Genomic DNA, 21760 nt, shown 5'->3' with positions numbered 1-21760 from the left:
GTCATGAAGTCATAAACGAAGAAGACTTTCAAAACTACTGTGAGTGGTGACCGCAGTAATATTTAGAGTCCAATCGATAAATTGGCCAGACAATTTAATCAGCTGATGTCAGCTCTTTAAAAATCAGCCACTTTTTAAAAAACATTTTATTTTTTACATTAACCCATCACAACATAGGACAAAAAATGACATTCAAACAATGCAAACAAACAAAATTTCAATAACAAAAAAATAATACCCAAAATCATTTGATTTTACTGTGTTTTGAAGTTCAATAAATACGCAAGGACAAAGTATTGTAAAACAGTCAAATGTTTTGCTTATGTTATTCATATTTTTGTTGTTGTAAGCTGTAATGGCCCCCAAAATTTTATTGTTTATATATTTAGAATTAATCCGGTGATTCATCAATCATCAAAATTTTATTCTGCCAAATATCGGAATAGGCATCAGCCCCCCCCTCCCAAAGTCATTTTCTGCAGAGGATAAAGAAAGTAACCAGCAGAAAGCCTCTTTTTGAAGAATTGTTCATTTTCTTCCAAACTTGATATGAAGTAAGTTGAATTCACTGCTCGTACAGCGCTCGTTTGCCCTAAATTTTTGCCCTAAAAAAAAAAAAAAAAATCATGCAAACGACTTGTAAGTTGAGTCACTCATATCTCAAGGCACCACTGTGTTATTCCACCCGTGAGCCGTTAGAGCGGACATGTTTACGTGGGAGTGCTCCATAAGCGTACCGCAAGTCAATATGTCTGCCGATGGGATGCTTTCATCTGCCGGTCCCACTTTAAACTCCCCAGTCGGCGGATGTTTTTAGGAGAAACATCTGTTGCCGTACAAATGAGATTAGAGGGTCTCCAGCCTGTGGGGGTCATATGAACAGCACGGTTAGTCAAAAAAAAAGGGTGGAGGGTGGGGGGTGAAAGGAGGCATGGATTTAAATCTACTGAAAATGCTTTAGAATCAAGTATTCATCTCAGCACACCGTCACCCTCTTTAACAGTATTTCCCCCCCACCTCTGAATCTCATATTGATAAATTCAATCTTTCACCTTGTTGCTTGGCAACGACTCACCTCAGCCCCTCGAAAGTTGTCAGCTGCCGACAAGGTAATATTCAATCCTGCAGGAGAAGAGGAATTGAAATGGACTGCAGTTTAGCGACAGAGGAGATGAGAACACATACACACACACACAACCAGTCATACCTGCTAGTGTCTGTGCATCAGTGTGGAGACAAGTCACACTCGCACTCTCACTCCTTCTGGGTCAAATATGCTGAGATTCATCTGATCTAGGTCACTTCATAGCAATATGTAAGGAAGCCTTGTTGTCTTACTAATAATATTTGTAATGCACAATCAAAGAAAAGGAAAGTTAGACTATTTATGGAGGGCGATGCTGACATTCTGGAAAAATGTGAACAATTTGTGTTGTGTCCATTGCAAAGTCAAAGTCAGCGAGTGATTGAGTGATTTCCCCCATGTGCCCCTCTCCAATCAGTTGGGCCCAACAATGTTAAACCTGTTCATTTTACGCAGTTACATTGAGCTACATTGCGCTTGCTATTTGTGTTTTTATCTTCGGGTATTTATTTTTGCTGGGGAGTTATTTTGGTTTGCTGGCGAGACTTTTGTCTTGTTGGGTTTCGGTTTCAGCAATCGAATGGAGCCAGGTAGTCACATGTTAACATGACCCATTTATGTGAAACATGGCAGAAATGTATATCTACCTTCAAGATTGGTTACAGAAAACTGGATGAATGGACTACGATAAAAACGGCATCCGTCATGCATCATCAGCATCTGCCCCCCCCCCCCAAAAAAAACATTCCTCAATGTGTGCAGAGCAATGAAGATTAAAATGTAAATTGGCAAAACTCACTTTTGTTAAAGGAATATATATTTATTCATTCATTCATTTTCCGAACCGCTTGATCCTCACTAGGGTCGCGGGGGGTGCTGGAGCCTATCCCAGCTGTAGGAATATATACAGGTATACAGTACTGTATATAAACACAATCAGCATGGTGAGCCGATTGCGCAATTTCACGTGATAACAAATACGTTGGTTTAGGGTCATTTTTGCTGAGGTAGAATTTGCCTTAGTTTGGGTTATTTTAGATGAAAAAAAAGCACTATGGTTTTAAAGCGATATTGTTGGACAGTATTTGAATTTGTGTTTCGTTTTTTTTTTATTTCATGTACATGCGCTACTTTGAAAATAAATAAATCAGAACTTACCAGTTACTCAACACTCGAGTAGTTCTACCGACTTTTCACAAATAATTACTGTATTTGAGCTGCTTTTGTAACCCAAATCTTTTTACGATGGAGCTAATTCTTCTTCTTCTTTGTATCTTCCAGTAGTCTGGATGCGCTGTGGTGCCACGCTGCCTCTCAGAGGTCAAGGTTGGTACTACGACAGGAATTGTTACACGTGTTCTGTTGGTCGCCTCACCACATGCACATTTCTTTTCCTCACCATGGGGACTCTCACATTTCAAACGTGGGTTTGTCAACGTTTTTTTTTCAAGTTTTGTGTATCCCGTTTCGGTAAGATAAAGAAGATAAAGAAGTGCAATCGTTTTGGGGGGGTTGTCTCACCTGTCTTATGATATTAGTAAACATTCTGCATTCATTTTCAAAGATAAACAAACAGTAACAACTATTCAGGTGAATGAATTAGAAAAACAAACAGTGGACCCAAAATGTGTTCCATGAACGTGGAGGCCTGCAAGATGTTGCAGCTCCACAAATGGAGAGAGACAGCCAGTCATACCTGATATACTCTCAACACCACACAAACTGTATTGAACCTCTTTGAACTGCCGCATCTGGTTCTGCTCAAGGGTACCGTCCACAGTGGGCTTCCTTTGCTCCTTCCTTCAGTTAGCAGCTACTAATCTTTTTTTTTCCCCCTGATAGGATGAGGCAGCCGTCTATTTGAGGTAGGAGGGTGTTTATTCTCTGTGATCATCAGAGATCCACATGTTGAGGACAAAATTAAATCTGAAAGAAAATTTCAAGATGGAGCCAGACTTGACGAATCAATCACCAGCCCGGTTAGAAGAGTCAAGAAAAAAAAACTCAAGTCAGAGTAAGATTTTTTTTTTTTTTTATGGAAAGATGTAAACAGAAAAATGACAACCCATTTAGTGTACAGGGTACATTCCATACACTGGACACTTTATTGGCTTAAATTCAGTGACTGATATATTAATTTAACATGTATTATTGTGCGCATATATTGCAGTGGTTTAGAAATGCAGTGGGTGTTTCAAATATTTTGGTAAGTTCAATTACCGGTAACTCGGTGAGAGGTGCAACAAATTGTCAAACAATAAGATACATTAAAACATCCATTAAATTACATCCATTAAAAATGCGGAAATATTGACCATGTTTGATCTTTGAAATAGCAGTCGTCATTGCTAAAAAAATTTTTTTTAAAAAGGATAGATCACAAGCGTACCTAATGTAGTGTCCTGTGGCCTTTACACAAACATCTCATCACTGAAGCAGAGTGTTTATTTGTCATAATTGTCCCACATGTTATTGTCAAATAAAGTTCAAGTACATACATCTAAGCCCAAAATGAGTCCAAATTTGGCCACATTTTGAGTTTGCGATTCTTGTTGCCTTTGACATGTCTTGAAATGAAATGACACGGCAAGTGGGAAAAGTGTGTCAGCGATATTGGGGTCGGAGACAGACTTCCTCTAGTGGTACACAAAAGAATCATCAGATTTGCGTCAGTTGAGTTACCCTACATTTCAATTTTCTGTATTACTCGTTGATGTTTAATATTTCAAAATGGTTTGGTTTTAAACATGAATTTTTATAGAAACGTTCAACTATTATGTGCGATACATTTTAAGAGAATAATTACTAAACTACAGTTTGTTTTGTTTTCTTATATTTAAGCACAGAGTTGATGTTCAAACTATGGCTTAAACACAAGTGGCTTACAATAATATTTAACTATGCTGTTTCGTAATATTTGCTTTCAATGGTGCTGCTTGGTAAGCTTCGTATTTTTTGTGCTGATACTTGTTGTGAAAAGTTTCAGAACCACTGACCTAGTGTATTTCAATGAACTCCAAAAGACTGCATATTGGAATGCATTGAGAAAGAATTCAAATCATTTTGGATATTTTTTGTCACAATGTGAAACAGAAATAGGATTCCACTTTACACGATGTCCCCACTTTCCTGTGTCATTTCCACATGGTCAGAGAATAAAAATGCACTTTAACTGAAAATATAACTCACATGTGAACACATATTGGTCTTTTAACTGTACATAGCATGTCATCTAAGTCTATTATGTGAGGGACTTGAAATAGCAATGCGGCCGGTCTCTGAGGCGTTTACGAAGATGTAATGCTGTCAGGTTGTAAAAGAAGAAAAGAAGTTGGGGAAAAAAAATTACTTCCCAGATGTGCGTTCTCCAGATGTAGACTCCAAAAAGCAAACTTGTCATTTTAAGCAGACGCTGCTGGCAGCCTCTCATGTCTTACCTCGGCCTTAACGATGCAGAGAAGAAAGTTTAAAAAAAAAAAAAAAGAAGAAGAAATATGTTTGACAAGCCGGCACAAGATGAATGGCTAGGATGCTGCGAGAGAATGTTCGACACTAAACAGTACGTTTTTGGGCCCCGGCTCTCAGGAAACTCTCCTATCGCAGCCTGGGGAACTTTGCCAGCGCAAGCCAGCGAAACTGATGTGTTTACTAGGCCGTCTTTTATCTGTGGAAAGAAAGAAGCCAAGACCCTCATAACACTTTATGGGCTTATATTTCACCGTCTGACACAATGTAAGCGCTGCTACTACACATGTGTAGACTGAAATCCTGCTGCAGCCGTGCCAAAAAAGGAACTATGAAGTATTATATTGAACTCACTCAGATATTTATGGCGATAAAAAGGCAATAAAAGTGTGAGGAGAAAATAAAATGAAACATCCAGCCAAAAATATACACTGTGATTGCCTTAAACAGGAGATGGTTGTTGTATCCCTGCCGGTGTGGGTTTGGGACCAGTTTAGCGGCGTTTAGTTTTACTCAGTGTAGAGGACTGGGGGTCCTTAACCACGCCATAACCAGATCCCTCTGGGATTCCTGTGCGGAGACAAGGATGCCTCAGTCACATCGGATGCTTTGATATTACAATAAGAGACAGTCAAATAACCCATTTTAAAAAGGCATAATAAAAGCACATACTAAATACCAACATAATAACAACAACTACCGGTACATTAAATAAATCAAATATAGAATTAAGAGCCTGCACAAAGAGTTTACGTTGTGCAGGGTCCCTCTGGTGGTGTGTGAAAGAATTACTGAATTTAAAAAAACTGTCAATCATGTTACATTGGCCTCCGTTTTGTTTTTGTTTTTTTCATCCAGTGCAATACATTACATATAGTTCAGCTGTATTTGAAATTTAAGTACAATGCATTTTCATGTAAAATGGACTCCAGCATGTTTGCGGTTCGGCATTTACAAATTCAGCTGTTTGTGGGACCTCCCGCTTTCTTTTTTTCTTTCTTGGATCCTGGTTTTCGTTTATTGAAATAAACGCGTGTTCACATTCCATTACGCAAATACCAGTTGACTCTTGAATGTCAATTTTCTGCTAAATGTAGGAAAAATAAATTGTGAGTTGTTGACTTCGAGCTCACCGTGTATGCCGATCATGTGCTCCAGGATCAGGACCCGCTCGGCCAGGATCTTCAAAGCCTCCCTGAGTTGAGGGATCGCGTCCGGCTTGAATTCAGAATGTCAAAATTAACAGGGGAGTGTGTTCCACACAAGTCTTTTCTCATATTGTGCATTTATTCTTGCAACAGTAGGACTTAATTGTTGTAAAAATACTAGCGGTACCGGTACTTTTTTTTAAATTAAGAAAAATAATTCCAGTATTCTTGTAGATTAATTTTTGCAATGTCACATCGTCTTTTTATCATCTTTGTCATGTAATATATTCAAGTTTTAAATCAAAGTGTCAAACTCAAGGCCCGGGGGCCAGATCTGGCCCTGCATGTCATTTTATGTGGCCCGCGAAAGCAAATCAAACATGCTAACTTCCACGATGCTTGCAAAAATCTCTACCAAAATTTAAAATTGTCATAGGTAATAAATAAGACATATTGTAATCATTTTCTTGCAACCAAACCCCTCATTACAGTCACTTAAACAACAGTTGAATAAATTGTTATCATTGACTTTTTTAGGGAAACAGTAACTAAAATGTGGCCCATGACAAAAATGAGTTTGAAACCCCTGTTCTAAATAATACAATAATTTTAATTTAGTGTATTGCAACTTTTAAAATACTAACTTTTCTTGTACACGTGTGATTGTACATTTTATGATGTACATTGTATGATGTGATTCATAATGTTCTAGGACAACTAATGTCTAAATCTGTCCTTGATTTTTTTTTTTTTTTTTATCCATAAAATATTAAAATTTCATTCTGGTAAAATGATGACTATTTTAGAGTCGTTACTCTACTATTTTGTCCAAAGTGTAAATACACTGGATGTACAGTTGTAAATGTAAGCAGAGTAGCAAATGCTTCTTACGTCATTGAAGCTTTCACCTGGCTCTCCTTTGAGCCCCGGTCGTCCCTGTAAAAGAACGACACAATCATCTTGTCATATCTTTATTGTTTTTGCTTCATATAACGTTGAAAGTGTATACTCACAGCTTGGCCCGGCTCGCCTGTTTCTCCAGGAGGACCCTGGAGGATGGAGAAATAAAGAAAAAGAGAGCAGATATTTTAGCACCCGTGTTCTTATACACTCGTCCTGGTCTTCAGCAGACCTCCGGTCTTAAATCACTGCACTGGGATCAGCTTTAAAGCTAGAGGCCCACAAGAGAGGGGAGCGGAGTGGCCTTGGACAAAGAGGGGCCCGGGAGGGGGTGGGGGGTGGAATTAGTCACGGACTGGAGCGAGCCTTTGAAGAAAAGCTGCTTCACCTTTCGGATCACATGACATCACGGAGCATTTACGAAGAAACAATATCTAATCAATTTGTTCAGCCGCATAAGGGATCCTAAAACAAACATTTGAATGAATGAATCAGCTTCACCGTTTGCCCTGGGTCACCTCTCGGTCCAGGAATCCCAGGATCGCCGGGGTCGCCGTCCTTGCCCTTGTGTCAAAGACAAGGATGCATATTAATGAGGACTTCCTCATTTACTGATCAATATTCAGTGAAAGGTACTCACATTCTGTCCAGGTATGCCTGGAATCCCAGCGGGGCCCCTCGGACCCAACGGACCTACATGCAGTTAGTGTCCATGATTATTGATATTTGTGTGGATTAGTACCAAAGTAATTCTAATGTTGTGGGTCCTGGATGACATTTGTACCTTGAGGGCCAGGTGGTCCGGGTGGACCTGGGGGGCCAGTTAGACTGATGTACTCCCCATCTGGACAGAAAGACAACAAGCACAAATGCAAGCTCTATACAAAAAGTAGCAATGAATGGACCCTCGTCACGACATTTGTAGTAGCGATCCTCAAAACGAGAGTTCTCGAGTAGAAGCTGGTCAAAGCACACAAAATGACCATTTCGAACCAAAATGGCCGACTTCCTGTTCAATTTCGGGCAGTTTCCTGCATGCTGTCATGATAGACGCAATTTCATGTCAAGGGCGAAACTGGTCAGGAGAAGCTACTGGATATGTTTTTGGAGGGGGTCATGTTCGGGACCCTTAAAATACATACAGTGGAAATAAAAAGTCTACACACCCTTACAACTTATTTAGCGTTAATCAGAGGCACTTCGAATTGTGTCATTAGTTAATTCTGGATGCAGCCACAGCCCCAGTTGTAAGAGGCACACTTTATTCATTATCTCAGCTTTTTATTACTTCCCCTCTCAAAAATATTGACTAATTTTCCCAATTGGATTGGACGGGTTATCGGTCTCAATCAAGGTTTTGAAATGATGGACATATCTGGGGCTCATTATTTTTATCTCACAAAAAACCTGGCATTTGGCGAGGGGTGGGTAGACTTTTGATACCCACTGTATGCAGTACATTTTCACCAAGAAACACACACCTGCAAATTATTTTTGGACAAGAATAAGAGAAGGACAAAATGAAATGTGGCAATTCTAGGAGGAAAGTTAATCATCCATCAAGGACACGTGTTAGTGCTTATCAGGTGGAGTTCCGTTTGCGTGGTGGTTAGTTAGGAATATTAAAATGTGAAAAGTTAATAAAGGTTTTGTGGTTGTGTGCAGAAAACCCTCAGGGTAGTTAGTTGAACGACACGTGTTCTTTTACCATTGTGCTATCACATGGTTTAATATGCAGGGAACATTTGTTGTCAGTACACTTTTTTTGTTTTGTTTTGTATTTTACCGTGTATGTGTGTCCCTTTGTAGTTTTAAGACTTGCATAGCAGGTCTACTCGTGCACACAATCCAGGTGTCTCACATTACACCCCAGGGGAGATGAAAAATCCCAACCCCGGATCACCATATAATTATGTCGGGGAACCAACTGCGCAGATGAGTGACAAAAACAGAACATTCGCGACAGTCCAATAGTTTCCTTTTCCTACCCCACCCAAGCGTAGGCTGTTTTATTCACTTTTATTTTTGTACATGACTAATTATTGAAAACAAATTTGACAGGACGAAAGGAAAACACAGGACTTCAACAGATGCATGCCAGCCAAAGTTTTGTCATGGTCTTATTATTATTATAAATTATAATCATTTGTGGGTTGTACGTTTTTGGCCTTTTGCTAAGAGGTCCTCTGAGGCTTCATTTTGTTTTTACGGGTTGAGTCAAAAGCTCTTTGTGGGTAATGTACGGCCCACGGGCAGTGGGTTCTCCAGAAAGCCAAAACTTTAATTAGGATAACAGAGGATTTGAGATGATAAGAGTCACCATTGAGATGATTATTATTCCCACTGTGACACTGACTGACAGCAGCAGCAGGATAATCCAAGCCAGCGCTCATTTAACGGCCTATTAGACACTCGGACATGGTGTGTTTTCACAGAAAACATATGAGAATTGGATTGGGTAGCAGCGCCTCGTTCTCAGAATATAAAGTGTTAAAGAAATCTTAAAAAATAAAAAAATAAAAAAGCACAGGCACAGTCACATTCCCACTTCCTATTCACTTAACCGTATGCTCAGCTTGCTCCATGTCGAGATTGTGGTGTTACATGATGGCTACAGTCCACGGAGAAAAAAAGAAGCAGATTTTCTTCTGGAAGTCATTCTTTTATGTTCCACTCTGCTCCAACCTGGAGGCCTCGCCAAGAATCTTACCATGAGTGGCAGGCAATCTCCTCCCTCGCTGGCCGTGGGCCACGTCGTGTTCCCCGAAACGCACAGTGTTGTGCTGACAGCTAACAAATTAGGGCCGATTTACAGCCGCTTGATTCCCCCTGAAGCGAACATGGTCCCACAGACCCAAATCTGCATTGTTCCAGACCCGCAGACACAGTTGTGGGCTCAAAGGAGCAGACACAGCTTAATCAGAGCAAGTCCACCAGAGGAGCTTGACACATGGATGTCTGCTGCCTTCTAGTGGCGAGAGTCACAATCCAACTTTTTAGGATTTCCCCATTTTCAGTAATTCTCAAACGTTTGACACCAAGTAGCACCTAAACAAAAAATCGTCGCCTGCCACTTACCACCATCATGACCAACATTGACATACAGTAACTTAGTATGGACAATTTGTAGTTTTAAATCAACCAAACCTTATTTTTGGAATGCGAAAGGAAGCCATAATATGACACAGAGTCCGAATCCTGATCTTCAAAATCTAGGGCAGACGTGCTAACCACGGTTCCACCATGCTGTGCCCCTTTATGAATTAAAAGATATTGTAAGGATTATAATTGGAAACATTGGTACATTATGAAAAAACATTCGCTGTATACATAATGTGATAATGTGGAGAACATAAAAAATTACCATTATATTAGTGTAAAAAGTCTTACTATGATGCCTCTAAAGTCACAAAACACTTTTTTTTCTGTCTCTTTAGCGGAAAACCCCCAAAGAAGGGTACCTGTGATATCTATCAGGGTAACCGTGATGATAACCAACCGAGAATTGGAATTTATTGCGACGTGGTAATGCTGTTGACAGGTGTCCATCCTCACTGTTCAGGCCATAGTAATAATTAAAGAGAAAGACACACCTCCAATAATAACATTGTTAGCGTAAACATTCAGCACTATTCACATTTGCATCTGTCGCACCTCTTGTGATTTTAAACTTGGCCTTCATTCCCGTTGTTGTTGGTGGTCTTCAGTCAGACTGCTGTAAAGTGCGGCGCGGCTACGTCAACTAAGCACACGGGAACAATTAAACTCGACGGGCGCCAGCGTTTCCCAAGTATAGGGGTGCTTCGCTAAATGCGTAAGACACATTGCTCGTTCGACTACTTAAAGAGACCGCTGCTCTCGTCGTTTCCTCTTGTAAACTCTTTTTCCATTCATCCGCTTTTATTTTTTTCCGCCTCAGAGTATGAATGAATGAACAGCAGGAAGGGTTGAGCATTGTACACTATAACGTGATCTTCTCACCTTGATCGTCCACTTGAAACACATCCCCTCCCACGTGTATGAGAGAAGGCTTGGAAGGAGGAGCCGCAGGACCAGGTGGGCCTGGCGGACCGGGGGGACCCCCCTCACCAGGTAGACCTTTGTCCCCCTTTGGGCCTGAACACCGACAATAAGCAGTTAAACAGATGATCGTCCTACCCAAAAAGACAACAAATTTGGACGAGGTCTTACCGATGACGCCGGGGAGACCTGTTTTTCCCGGTGGACCCCGAGATCCGTTTTTTCCTGGTGGTCCGATGGGCCCTGGTAGTCCCTCGCAAGCACATGTAGCTGTTTAACGGATGTATCTGTTAACAGTATGCCAGGTGGGCAACCTTTTGCTGAGAAGTGTGTTTTCTTTGGCTTTTTGGGTCTATTTTGACTTATGGTCAAGTACAATCTGAGCAATACACTATCAAGTCATCATTAGGTATCAATGACATATACACATTGCTGTTATTGCTATGATTAGTTTACATACTAATACAAAATACAGTGCACATCTTTCCACAATTCCAACAATATTGATAAAATACCACTAGGTGCTCTTAAAAGGTTCATACAGGTTTTAGGATGTATTCATTCAAGTTACGTATTTACCATGAGGAAAATCATGTTGAAACAGATTCCAAGAGCTGGATAATATGGTTGATCTTTTTTCCCCCCACAAAAATGTTGATTTCCACTTTTAATCGATTTTTTTTCTCTACATATGACATTATTCAAAATAAGCCGCAACACTGGCACCTTTCTGTTTGGTCATGTTGTTGATTTAAGCAAGGATGCCTTTTGAACTCAAGAAGACACTGAGAAAAGAAGTATTTATAGTTTGGATTTTTTTCCCCCCCTTTTTTAAAAGAATTTGCACAAAAATTGTCCCGACACAAAAACTCGATTAATCAATCCTAATGGCCCACCCCTACTTCTTGTTCTTCTGAAAGGTAATCCCAACAAGAGTTGGAAAATTCTCAACAGTGACTGCATTTGTAAACTACTGCCTGTCTGTTCCCACTCATGCCGAACAGTGCACAAAAGTATAGATTAGAAGCTAAGAACTTTTTTCCCCATCAGCCTGACCCCGAAATTTGAAAATTTGACAAATAGATAATAATTGCCTTATCATTTTTTGACCAGAGGGTCAGGAAAAACACTGAGTAAACCTTTGTAAAATTTCAATAATAATAAATACATAAAATAAAATCAACCTGGCCCCAAAACTCAATTAATCAATTATAATTACTCAGCACAATTCACTGGTAATGCAAGCAGTCCACGCCAGAGAGAGCACACTTTGGACTACAGAAGCAGCAAAAAAAAAAAAAAAAAAAAAAAACATCCATAGGGATGAACTCAATTGTACCAATAAAACCAATTTCAACACCCATGCCTAGTTCATATATTTAATTGTTTTAAAAAGTAAGACTGAATGATGACTTGACATACATGGCGGGCTTGGTAGAGGTGCATCCACCTCATTGTCAACTGATCCCCGTGGTGGTCTGGTGACAGTTGGTGATGGCAAACGCATTTCTTCTAACAGCTTGAGCTATCACGGAAGGAGCAGAAAAAGAAGAGACGATCAGTCTCATGTGCGCTCACAAACTCAATGTCCGGTTGGCTGGCCGCTTACCTGTGACTCGATGCTGTTGATTCTGACGCTCATGTCCGTGTACGAGGTACAGTTCATGCACTCTGCAAGACAAAAAAAGAAAAAAGAAAAGAGACGTTGGATTAAACAATTTCACGTTTATTCCCATTCCTTACCCCCTCCTGGAGGCACCAGTGGTTTTGGGAAGTCCAGCCAAGACACACATGAACAATGACGGTTTTCGGCCCTGACCCGCGAGCTTATTAAGAATTCCTTCTAAAATCATGTCACTCACTCGCGGGATAAACATTATTTCATTCAATGTCCCTCGCACTCAGTGTCCACACCTGCTTGTCCACTGACTTGGCGTGTTTTCAGTCTGCCCGCCAAAAAACTAAAACCGTTCACTGTGTGTAGCACATAAAACCGCATCCACACACTCGCTGATATTTTTGCACGGGCACAAGGCAAACAAAAACATATTTTGAAAGGCACGGACGGTTCAAACAAATGAGGTGTTCTTTCCTGGCAAAGGCTTCAGGAATAAGTGTGGCGATGTTTCTTCGAATATACTGTGGGGTGCAACTGTCGGGACATGAATTAAACATAAATGGATGTTATTGGTTTGTGTGAGAGTGAGTCATCATTAAGACATTGCTTCATCGTCATGGGAAAAGCCTCAGATATACAGCACAGGACATTAATGGCATCAATGAGCGTAAATCAAAATACAGCACTTTACATTTAAGTACAATTATTGGGGTACATGTAACGCTTCTTAAGTTTAGTTGTACATTTTTTTGGTATTTCTTAAAATATCAGCGTCACAGGAAAATATTCACATTTACGGGATTTTGCATGGATTGCTTTTCCACGCCGACGAATGTTACTGCCGTTTCACATCATAAGCACAAGCCAAGAGGAAAGAGTGTGTTGACCAATGTGTAAAATTTGGCTCATTTTACGCTTTAAAAAAAAAAGTTCAAATGCTATCTGTTGACCTGCAAAGCAAAACTAGCTTACATAACTGCATGTCTACGGCAAGCAATCATCATTGGCTAATTTAATACAGCCTAATAACTCGTTGGAATGAATTGCAAGCCCTCCACAGGTGATCATGGATTGACCCAGTTGCCTGTGCATGTTCAAGCGCCTTATCGAACAAAAAGTAACAAGCACTTGCCATGCACTGGATGCACAGCCACAACTGACGGCCAGTCACTCAACATGCAAACATGCTAACGGGTTAACCACTTAACCCTCCGGACAACTCTACGCTCTCATTCGCCGAATCACAAGTCACTCAACAAGCCTAGCATTTTAAGGCCACACACAATCAAAAGTCACATATACTACAGTGTAGAATGCGAGGATGGTGACCACATGTGGACAAAAATAATACTAATATTGGTATTGTGCATAAAGCTTTAAAACGGGGGTTCTGGAACATAACATCCAAGATAAATGGGGGACTACTGCATTTGTCTATTTTTCTCGATATATGTTTTAGATTTAATACTTTTTTTTTCAATAAAAGGTTAAAGATTTGGCTGGCAACCGATTCAGGGTGTCCCCCGCCTACTGCCCGAAGACAGCTGGGATAGGCTCCAGCACCCCCCGCGACCCTAGTGAGGATCAAGCGGTTCGGAAAATGGATGGATGGATGGATATTCCTTTGTTTGCAAGAAGAGTATGGATGGACTGAAAAGGCAGCCGAAAATGTACTGTTGATTTTCGTATGACCCTTTAAAATACCACTGCAATGCTTAAAAAAAAAAATCCCTTTCTTTTCCCCACATTATTTAAATTTTTATTGACTGAAAGCGCCTTAAGAATTGACGAACAGCAATATGAGGAAGTAACAGTAACGATCCACAAGAAAACGTTACATTTCTTCCAAATAGGAGCCTTTCTTTGGACCTAGGCTCAAGTCTGGAATGTCAACTGTCAGTCCCGAAGATGGGACCCACCCACATTGTGGTCATAGCCGAGAAAGCAGGAACGAGAAACAACTGGCCCTCATAAATAACGCAACAACGAAAATGACCCCAACGGCTGTGCTCTGCCTAACTTGGCGTCTCCAACCGCAGCGTACAGGATGCTAACAGTGGCTGCTGAGGTTACTGCTTCGCTGAAACAGGACGCCTTGTACCCCAGCGTCTATGGGTCTCCACGCATGTTAATCCAGTCCTGTGGTGTGCTGAATGCTCAGGGGTGTGGTTTCTCAATTCCTCGTTTCGACTTCTTGAATCTCTCCTTTGGAGCGCGGCCACAAGCGAAAGTGACAATGAACAGCTCAAATGGCTCGCATTCCAAAGGATTCATCAACCCAAACACTGAAGACTGGCAGAGGCAAGGGACAACCCCATGGAGGCTGTTTGTTGTGACTGCACTGACTGGCTGCACAGATGCTCTGCTGCGATCGAAATTCGGTGAATTGGCAGCACGAGCTTGAGAGAGTTAGCAATCGTCAACCCTTGATTTTGTCAATTGTGACTTGGCGTGCATATTGAGAAAATCACTATTTTAGGGAAAAAAACATTTATCGTAATCATAATATATTTTGAACCGAATTTTGAAAAAGCAGTTGTCTTCACACTATATTCATTGAATGCCCATCCTGCCACTCCTTTTGGCCACCTGGTGGCAGTATAAGACAGACAGATGTACAAGCTGTACATCAGGGGTGGCCAACCAGTCAGAGACTAGGAGCCAATTTTTTTACCGTGTTACTGCAAAGAGCCACACACATTGCTCTTGGTCAATTGCGATCGACGCATTGGGAACCCCTGCCTTAAAAACAGAGGTAATTCACTGACTAGCTTAGCACTTAGCGCCATTGTCTGCATGAGCAGTGATTCAGTCATCTGATTGGTTGCCCTCTATGTCAATGAAGTAACGGGATTGTCGTGTGAAAGCCCGGGAGTCACATTGAACCAGCCAAAGAGCCGCATGCGGCTCTCGAGCCGCGGGTTGGCCACCCCTGCTGTACATAGACAGTCTCAGTTCCTCAGTGTGACATGAATATTAGTCATTCTTTACCGAGGATAAAGAATATATGACTGAGTACCATTGTATTGGCTATCTACATGTGTTGCAGCAATGTTTGTGTTCAAATATCTGTCGCTTAAATGGTTATATATTGCAAAGCAACACAACCCCCCCCCCCCAAAACACCGGGATGATGGCTCGAATCTCAAGGTACCACTAATGTTTAAGGGGTGATAAGTTAGGCCATTGTAAAATGCTTCTTCTGTCTCTGTCCGCCAAGTATTTTATACGTCACACAAGACACTATTGCTGACGTTGTCATGCATCTCGTTACTTGACTGTCAAACACACAAATATGTAGCAATGTTTGAGTTATGGGTCAAAGGCACAGGTAGATAAAATATTCCTACCTGTGTAAAAAAGCTACCGTAGTGTCTGTTATGTTTCAATGTCAGCCTAGTTATCTATCAAAAGAGAAACTAGCGTCTCTGCCTCACATACAGTATGATTGATTTCTGTTCTCCGGGTATCTTCAGCTTCTTTCTTTGGTGCTAATGGGCTAACTTGTCTTGTCCAGAGCCAAGAATCAGCCAGTCATATGTCATTATACAATAAAAACATACACGGCAGCAGAACATGAGAAATAAAATAAACGGTAAGTCAACCTAGCGTATATCTGAGACAGTGGGGGGGGGGGGGGGGCAGTATGTTTTCTGAAGGGACTTTTATTTCTTGGATTGGAATTTCATTATGTCTCACCAAACTTCCCTTGTGTTGCGCTGATGTTTACAATAAGACCACAGTTGTAGGGTCCTGCTTGGATCCATAATGGCACCAAAGCAACAGAAGGCAGTGCTATTTTTCTTGGACACTACTCAACTCATCGGATATGAATTACAGTTGTGTTGTGTTTAGTGAGAAGCCAAATACACACCAAAAAAAAGCTATCGAGAACAATTTGCACAGGACTAACACAAAAGGGGGGCAGTCGTCCCATCAGAAATGTAAATAGATACAATACAATAAAACTATGAATCTGAGCACAGTGCTGGGAGTCATAAGGCAGATCAATAATAGTGTTCGATGATAAGCTACTGAGGGGAAATAGTAGGACCATACTCAGAGAGTAAATGAGACTGGAGACTCTTGAAATACCAAAAATGTTCACTGATTGGATGAATCATCTGTGCCACTACATTGCAACGTGCAGTGAAAAGGGACAGAACTGGATATTTCACAAAGTACACCACAGCCCAAGTGTTGAGGCTTCAATATTTGCTCCGTCAGACCCGAATATAGATCCAAGACCCGCAGACAATCTCCAAGAAGACCGGCTGCATCCCAAAGTGGCCCCAACCAGCGAGTGGTCAATGACTGCTTGGCATCAAAAACAGCTGGTATGAATACACACATACACCGAGGCAGAAAGACACCTACACACATCCTGACAGACAAACACAAATCACGCTGTCACAAGCTCTTTTGGTTCCACACCCATTTTTTTGCCACAATGTGACAGAGTTGAAAGTGATATTTATGAAAACCAAGATGCCCGGAAGACCACGTTGGCACCATTCGGCATCACCGCCATGATACCACTTGACAGGTCACACACAATTTCAATAAAAGGAGACTTCACAAACAGTTAGCTAGACGTGATGCAATGACAAATTAACCCTGATGCCAATCATCTCATCATCTAGCACTGCCCGCCAGCCAGGCTTACAAGCCTTCAACCGCAGGAGGAGGCGGATGAGTCTGGTGGTGCAGACGTGCACTCATCATCTTTTCATGACACAATCTTGCGTGGTTCCGCAGCGCTTACAGAATGGAATTAAAGGCGAGCTTATTGTGGTTCGATTGATTTTACCGTGTCAACTGAAAGGGTGGGGGACACGAGAGGGAAGAATCATACACAAGTCACAACTTTCACGTCATAAATGCACATTTTAACTAAAACGTAAGTCACAACTTCTGCTTTCATCTACACAACCTCAGCTGGGTTTGGGCGGGTCTATTTTTTTACTTCTAATTCGTAGAGCGAGAAACAAAAAAACACATAGTATTAAAAACATCAGCCAAAATGAGACAAACAACAATAAGAGGGTCACAACTATTGGTTTCTTGTTTATGGAGACTCGTTTCATCCAAGGCGAGACTGAAAGCAGCAAGAAGACAAGCCGCTGCAACAAAATGGAGATTGCGGAGCAGTGTCCAATGTTAGATTGTGGTTGTTTCTCACTATGAAGAACACAGAGTATGGTCTGGTGAACCTGCCAAGTATGGTCTTCGTAAGATCATACGAAAGATCTCGTCATTTGGAACGTCTGCGTACTTTTAACTTCCCCCTGGACTCTGATGTATTTCCGTGGCAGCAGCACGAAATGCATCTTGGGAAATGTTCCTAGCCAAGCCAAACGGTGCATCCTTGGTTTAAGCTAGCTGACAAGTGGAACAGGAAATCGGTTGCGACTGATGACATTTCACAAGATCATAAGGATGTAAGAATGGAAAAGGACGCAAATTGATTTTTTTTTTTTTACGCCACAGACTGGTTTTCATGTAAAGATATGTTTTGGGTGACCGTAATAGAAAAAAAACGAATTACTTGAATTCCTGCACGTTTCTCTTCAATGAGCCAGACTGTCGCATTTTGTGCTCAATAACAAAGCGTTGCGTAGGACACAACACTGTCCCAATTTCTCTTTCACTTGGCTTTTATTGTACTTTGTAATTGAGGATAGACTTGCATATTTTGTCATAAAGTGTAAACTTGCTGGCTGCTGCTGCCAAAGGTTTCCGCACCTTTGACCGGCACTATCCCCCTGTTAACGAACTTGTTGAGGGACAGATAAATTATGCTCGCTCCCATGACCACAACTGACCACAACATTCTAGTTTCTGGGGAATGCTCTAGCAGTAAAATGGACTTCTCATATCTTATACGTCCATATGGATTTCATTAAAATTTCACATACGATGAAAGGTTGGACGAATTCAAAAATCCTCATATAAAAGGAAAACTGACCAACAACTTCCAAACTTGGAAGCCGCAGTTTTCCGAAGGGGGTTGGAATCGGCAAACAATTCCTTCACATATTAACAAGCACAGTTCCCAGTTAGAGATAACATTTAATGGACACATATGGCTCTTATCATACTCCTAGACTTTTCCAAGAATCTTTTGGGGGACCTTAACCAGCTTAACTCGAATGGATGCAGACTGAAGGAGGAACAAAAGGAACGCCGTCATCAGGCGGTGGAAGAACCCAAAGAGAAGCCGTTGAAAGAAATGGAAAAATAAAGAAGGAGCACGAAGAGGAACATCATTCATCAGCCACATGAGAGCGTGAACAGCTGAGCTTTAGCAGGTGAAAGGTTACCATCTGACTTATATGTGAGCACAAGTGGCAATGTAATAGAACCATCACTCATATCCTCACATTGCCGAAGATGCAGTCTGGAGAAGCACATGTGGGATAGGCATCAGTTTTATTGCTTTACCATAACAAGGGGAGGGAAGGTTATCTACAGGACAGAGGAAGTTAGATACAGTGCGTGAAAAGCAGAAAGGAAATTGCATTGTTCCTTCTGAGTCTGGAGGTCAGCAATTGGCCAGGGAAGCCATTCCAGATTTAAAGCTTTCGCTTTCCTCAAAGGTGGAGTAATGTGACACTGCGATAATTGCTACAGTCCTCTGGCCTCACAATTGGGAACCACCATCTTGGTCTGCTTGTCCTTAGAAATGATCTACAAGCCTCTATGGAATACTTTGGATAGAACAACTCAGGCATATGCCTATCTCCTAATATCTCAGGGTTCATTTTACTCACATGTAACATCGAGGTGCTTCTAAAATTCCAAATTCAAGGACATTCTTGGAGGCCAAACCCACAGCAAGAGTGGAACTAACCACGTGTTCATCTTTGTGTGAAATAATGTCCAGCCCAACATAAATAATCGCTTCAAATGGCTTTGTACGAACGTTTCTCTTGATTCCATTAGCTAATGTGTGCTTTCTTAGGGCAATTAGCCAGCTACACACCAGCAGACATTAAATAAAGCTCAGAAATTGCCATTGCTGCCAAAAAGTCGGATGTAGTCTTCAGACACTCTGAAACACACACCGTGTTCTTTCTGCATTGTATTTTTCTTCAAGCCGGGAGAACAAAGTAAGAATTATCTCACCTTTACGACAATCCTTGCCAGAGAACCCAGGGCAACACCTCCATTCCAATGCAGTCACCTGCTTGTAGGAAACCATGAAAGCTGGTCTGAGGACGGTCCTGTAGCTGATTAAAAAAAACAAAAAACAAATATATAACGAACATATTTAAAAGGACATAACTAAAAAATGTGTCCAACACACACACACACACACACACACACACAAAAGAAAAGAAAGGAAAAATGTGAGAGAAGCACAGGGCTGTAGTACCTGACAACATTGGAACAAGTTGCAGGCCAGTGGCAGGTTTGAAGCACCCTTTGCACGGTGGCTTGGCTCCCATTGTGCACCTGACAGGACACCGTCTTGGAAACAGTATACTGACACCAGTTTCTATGGTACAAAATGACAGAGAAGATGTGTGTACAATACTCAATTCAGTGTGTAGTTTGAATTAGTTGTGCATCATTTAGCACTGATGAGGCTGAATGCAACTGAAGTGGACCATCGCAAAAAATGTATACAGTAGTTGGAGACTCTTCGCCACACACCAAGCAGTTGAACACTGCACATCTTCTGACACGGTGGGATGGAAAAACCATTTTTGATCAACCATAAAAACATGCCACAATGGTCTAGGAAGAAATGGGTAGCTACAAAAAAAGGTATCTGGTTAGAATGTGGATATTCTGAGATGGAGACAGAGACTCTTTGCACTTTGCCTTCTTTTTCCAAAGAGGAAAAATATTGTTCTATTTTTGTACTGTATTTCCTAAACACATATCGTCCTTAATTTTAGCAGCAGCAAATTGGTCTAGTGTAGGGATCACCAACCTTTCTGAAAGTGAGAGCCACCTCTTGGGCACTGATTAATGTGAAGGGCTGCCAGTTTGATACACACCTTTCGGAAATAACAGTTCTCAAATTAACTGTCATCACTTTTCAGAGATGTGAAGGGAGAAATTGTGTAACGTATTTGTATTATATTTTCTGAACACTGTCCGTGATGTAATTTGTTCTTCAGGGACAATTTTGTGCACTTAAAAATATAATAATGTATGTGTCTTCATGTTTACCAAATTCGGTTCTTGAGATCAACTAATTAATAAACTACTCAAAAAATGGAGAAATCACAAAAACATTTCAAAGTCTTTCGGATGTAGCAATTCACCGAACTATTAATAAGTATATCGAGTGGCCCCGTGTCACCCTTAATATTGAAGTGTGGCAGCGCATCCAGCCATCGCAGTGCATTCTGGGATTCGTAGTCGTTCTACATTTACTGCTCAGCGTTATCTGCAGTAGAATTGCCACCACTGGTGTCCAAAAGGATGCAAATATGAGCATTACTAGAAGTGCAGGTATGCTCACCTGAGTTGGGATCCGCTAGCAGGCGGCCCAATAGGGCCACTTAGCTCCTGTGCGGGTACGACGTGCTGCCGCTGTAGCGCCTGTACCGGTACGACGCGCGGCCGCTGTAGTTCCTGTACCGGTACGACGCGCGGCCGTTGTAGTTCCTGTACCGGTACGACACGCGGCCGCTGTAGTTCCTGTACCGGTACGACGCGCGGCCGCTGTAGTTCCTGTACCGGTACGACGCGTGGCCGCTGTAGCTCCTGTACCGGTACGACGCGCTGCCGCTCTACGGTAATACCTGGGAGACGATAAACAAAACCCGTTCCTAGGGATAACCCGAATAAACAGGTCCATGTGCAAAATGTATACAAAAATACCGAAGCCATTTTGGTTCGGATCTTTTCTAAGTGTACTGTATCCCTGATGTAAATGCTGCGGATGACAAGACGCCCGAGTGAATTAAAAAGTAATCTTCAACGTGGTTGTCACGCCGGCTTGAAATGAAGTGGTGCTGTCACAGCCTCTTCCTATATACTGTTGTACAATGCGGCTTTCTGACGAGTTGTGCGGAGTCAAATATCCAATGCGCATTGGATGCAAGTCAAGGGCTGAACCCAGTGCATAATAGCCCTTACTAAGTCACGGTCTAATTACAGGAACCTCATTAGAAATAAACATGGGAACCACAATCATTTCTTGTCCTTTCCGAGACTAATATGACACAAAAGGCACACACTCCACCCCTATAAGCTCATAAAGTTGGGTCAATTAATTTGAAGGGGGAAAAAAACACCCAATGTGTGAGTAAACATCTAATTACAGGAACCTTATTAGAAATGAATGTGGGAATCAAAACCACTTCTCATTTTGGGGAATGACGTGAGAAAAAAGGGACCAATTCCACGTCTATAAAGCCGAAAGATGCATTAATAAATTATTTGATAAAACACCCAGTGGGTAAAAGCCACTACTAAGTCAGCGTCTAATTACAGGAACTCTATTAGGTATGACCAGGCAACCAAAACCACGTCTTTTTCATTTCGAAGACAACTGTGACACAA

General features: G+C 41.4%; 1 protein-coding gene and 1 long non-coding RNA gene across 2 annotated transcripts; both read right to left on the bottom strand.

The window, feature by feature from the left end:
• Positions 1–288: 288 nt before the first annotated feature.
• On the bottom strand, positions 289–2363 carry LOC147197407 (uncharacterized). The gene is made up of 4 exons (XR_015102565.1): positions 2243–2363; positions 1076–1122; positions 738–862; positions 289–605 (listed from the first exon to the last, which is right to left on the bottom strand). It is a non-coding gene; the product is annotated as an uncharacterized LOC147197407 (long non-coding RNA).
• A 777-nt stretch (positions 2364–3140) lies between these two features.
• col26a1 (collagen, type XXVI, alpha 1) lies at positions 3141–21271 on the bottom strand. Its single transcript, XM_086125577.1, has 14 exons — positions 20715–21271; positions 19614–19736; positions 19364–19467; positions 12227–12288; positions 12040–12142; positions 10789–10887; positions 10579–10713; positions 7382–7441; positions 7238–7290; positions 7099–7161; positions 6711–6746; positions 6589–6633; positions 5683–5767; positions 3141–5119 (listed from the first exon to the last, which is right to left on the bottom strand). Exons 1-14 carry the CDS (start codon positions 21083–21085, stop codon positions 5043–5045), a joined length of 1416 nt encoding a protein of 471 aa, XP_085981703.1. The 5' UTR covers positions 21086–21271; the 3' UTR covers positions 3141–5042.
• Between the last annotated feature and the right edge of the window lie 489 nt (positions 21272–21760).

The sequence above is a fragment of the Hippocampus guttulatus genome, chromosome 12 (assembly GCF_054856545.1).
Source record: "Hippocampus guttulatus isolate MCC_2025c chromosome 12, RoL_Hgut_1.0, whole genome shotgun sequence".
In the NCBI taxonomy this organism is placed as follows: domain Eukaryota; kingdom Metazoa; phylum Chordata; class Actinopteri; order Syngnathiformes; family Syngnathidae; genus Hippocampus; species Hippocampus guttulatus.
The sequence above is the reverse complement of the archived record's forward strand: the minus strand, read 5'-3'. Positions and strand labels throughout refer to the sequence as shown.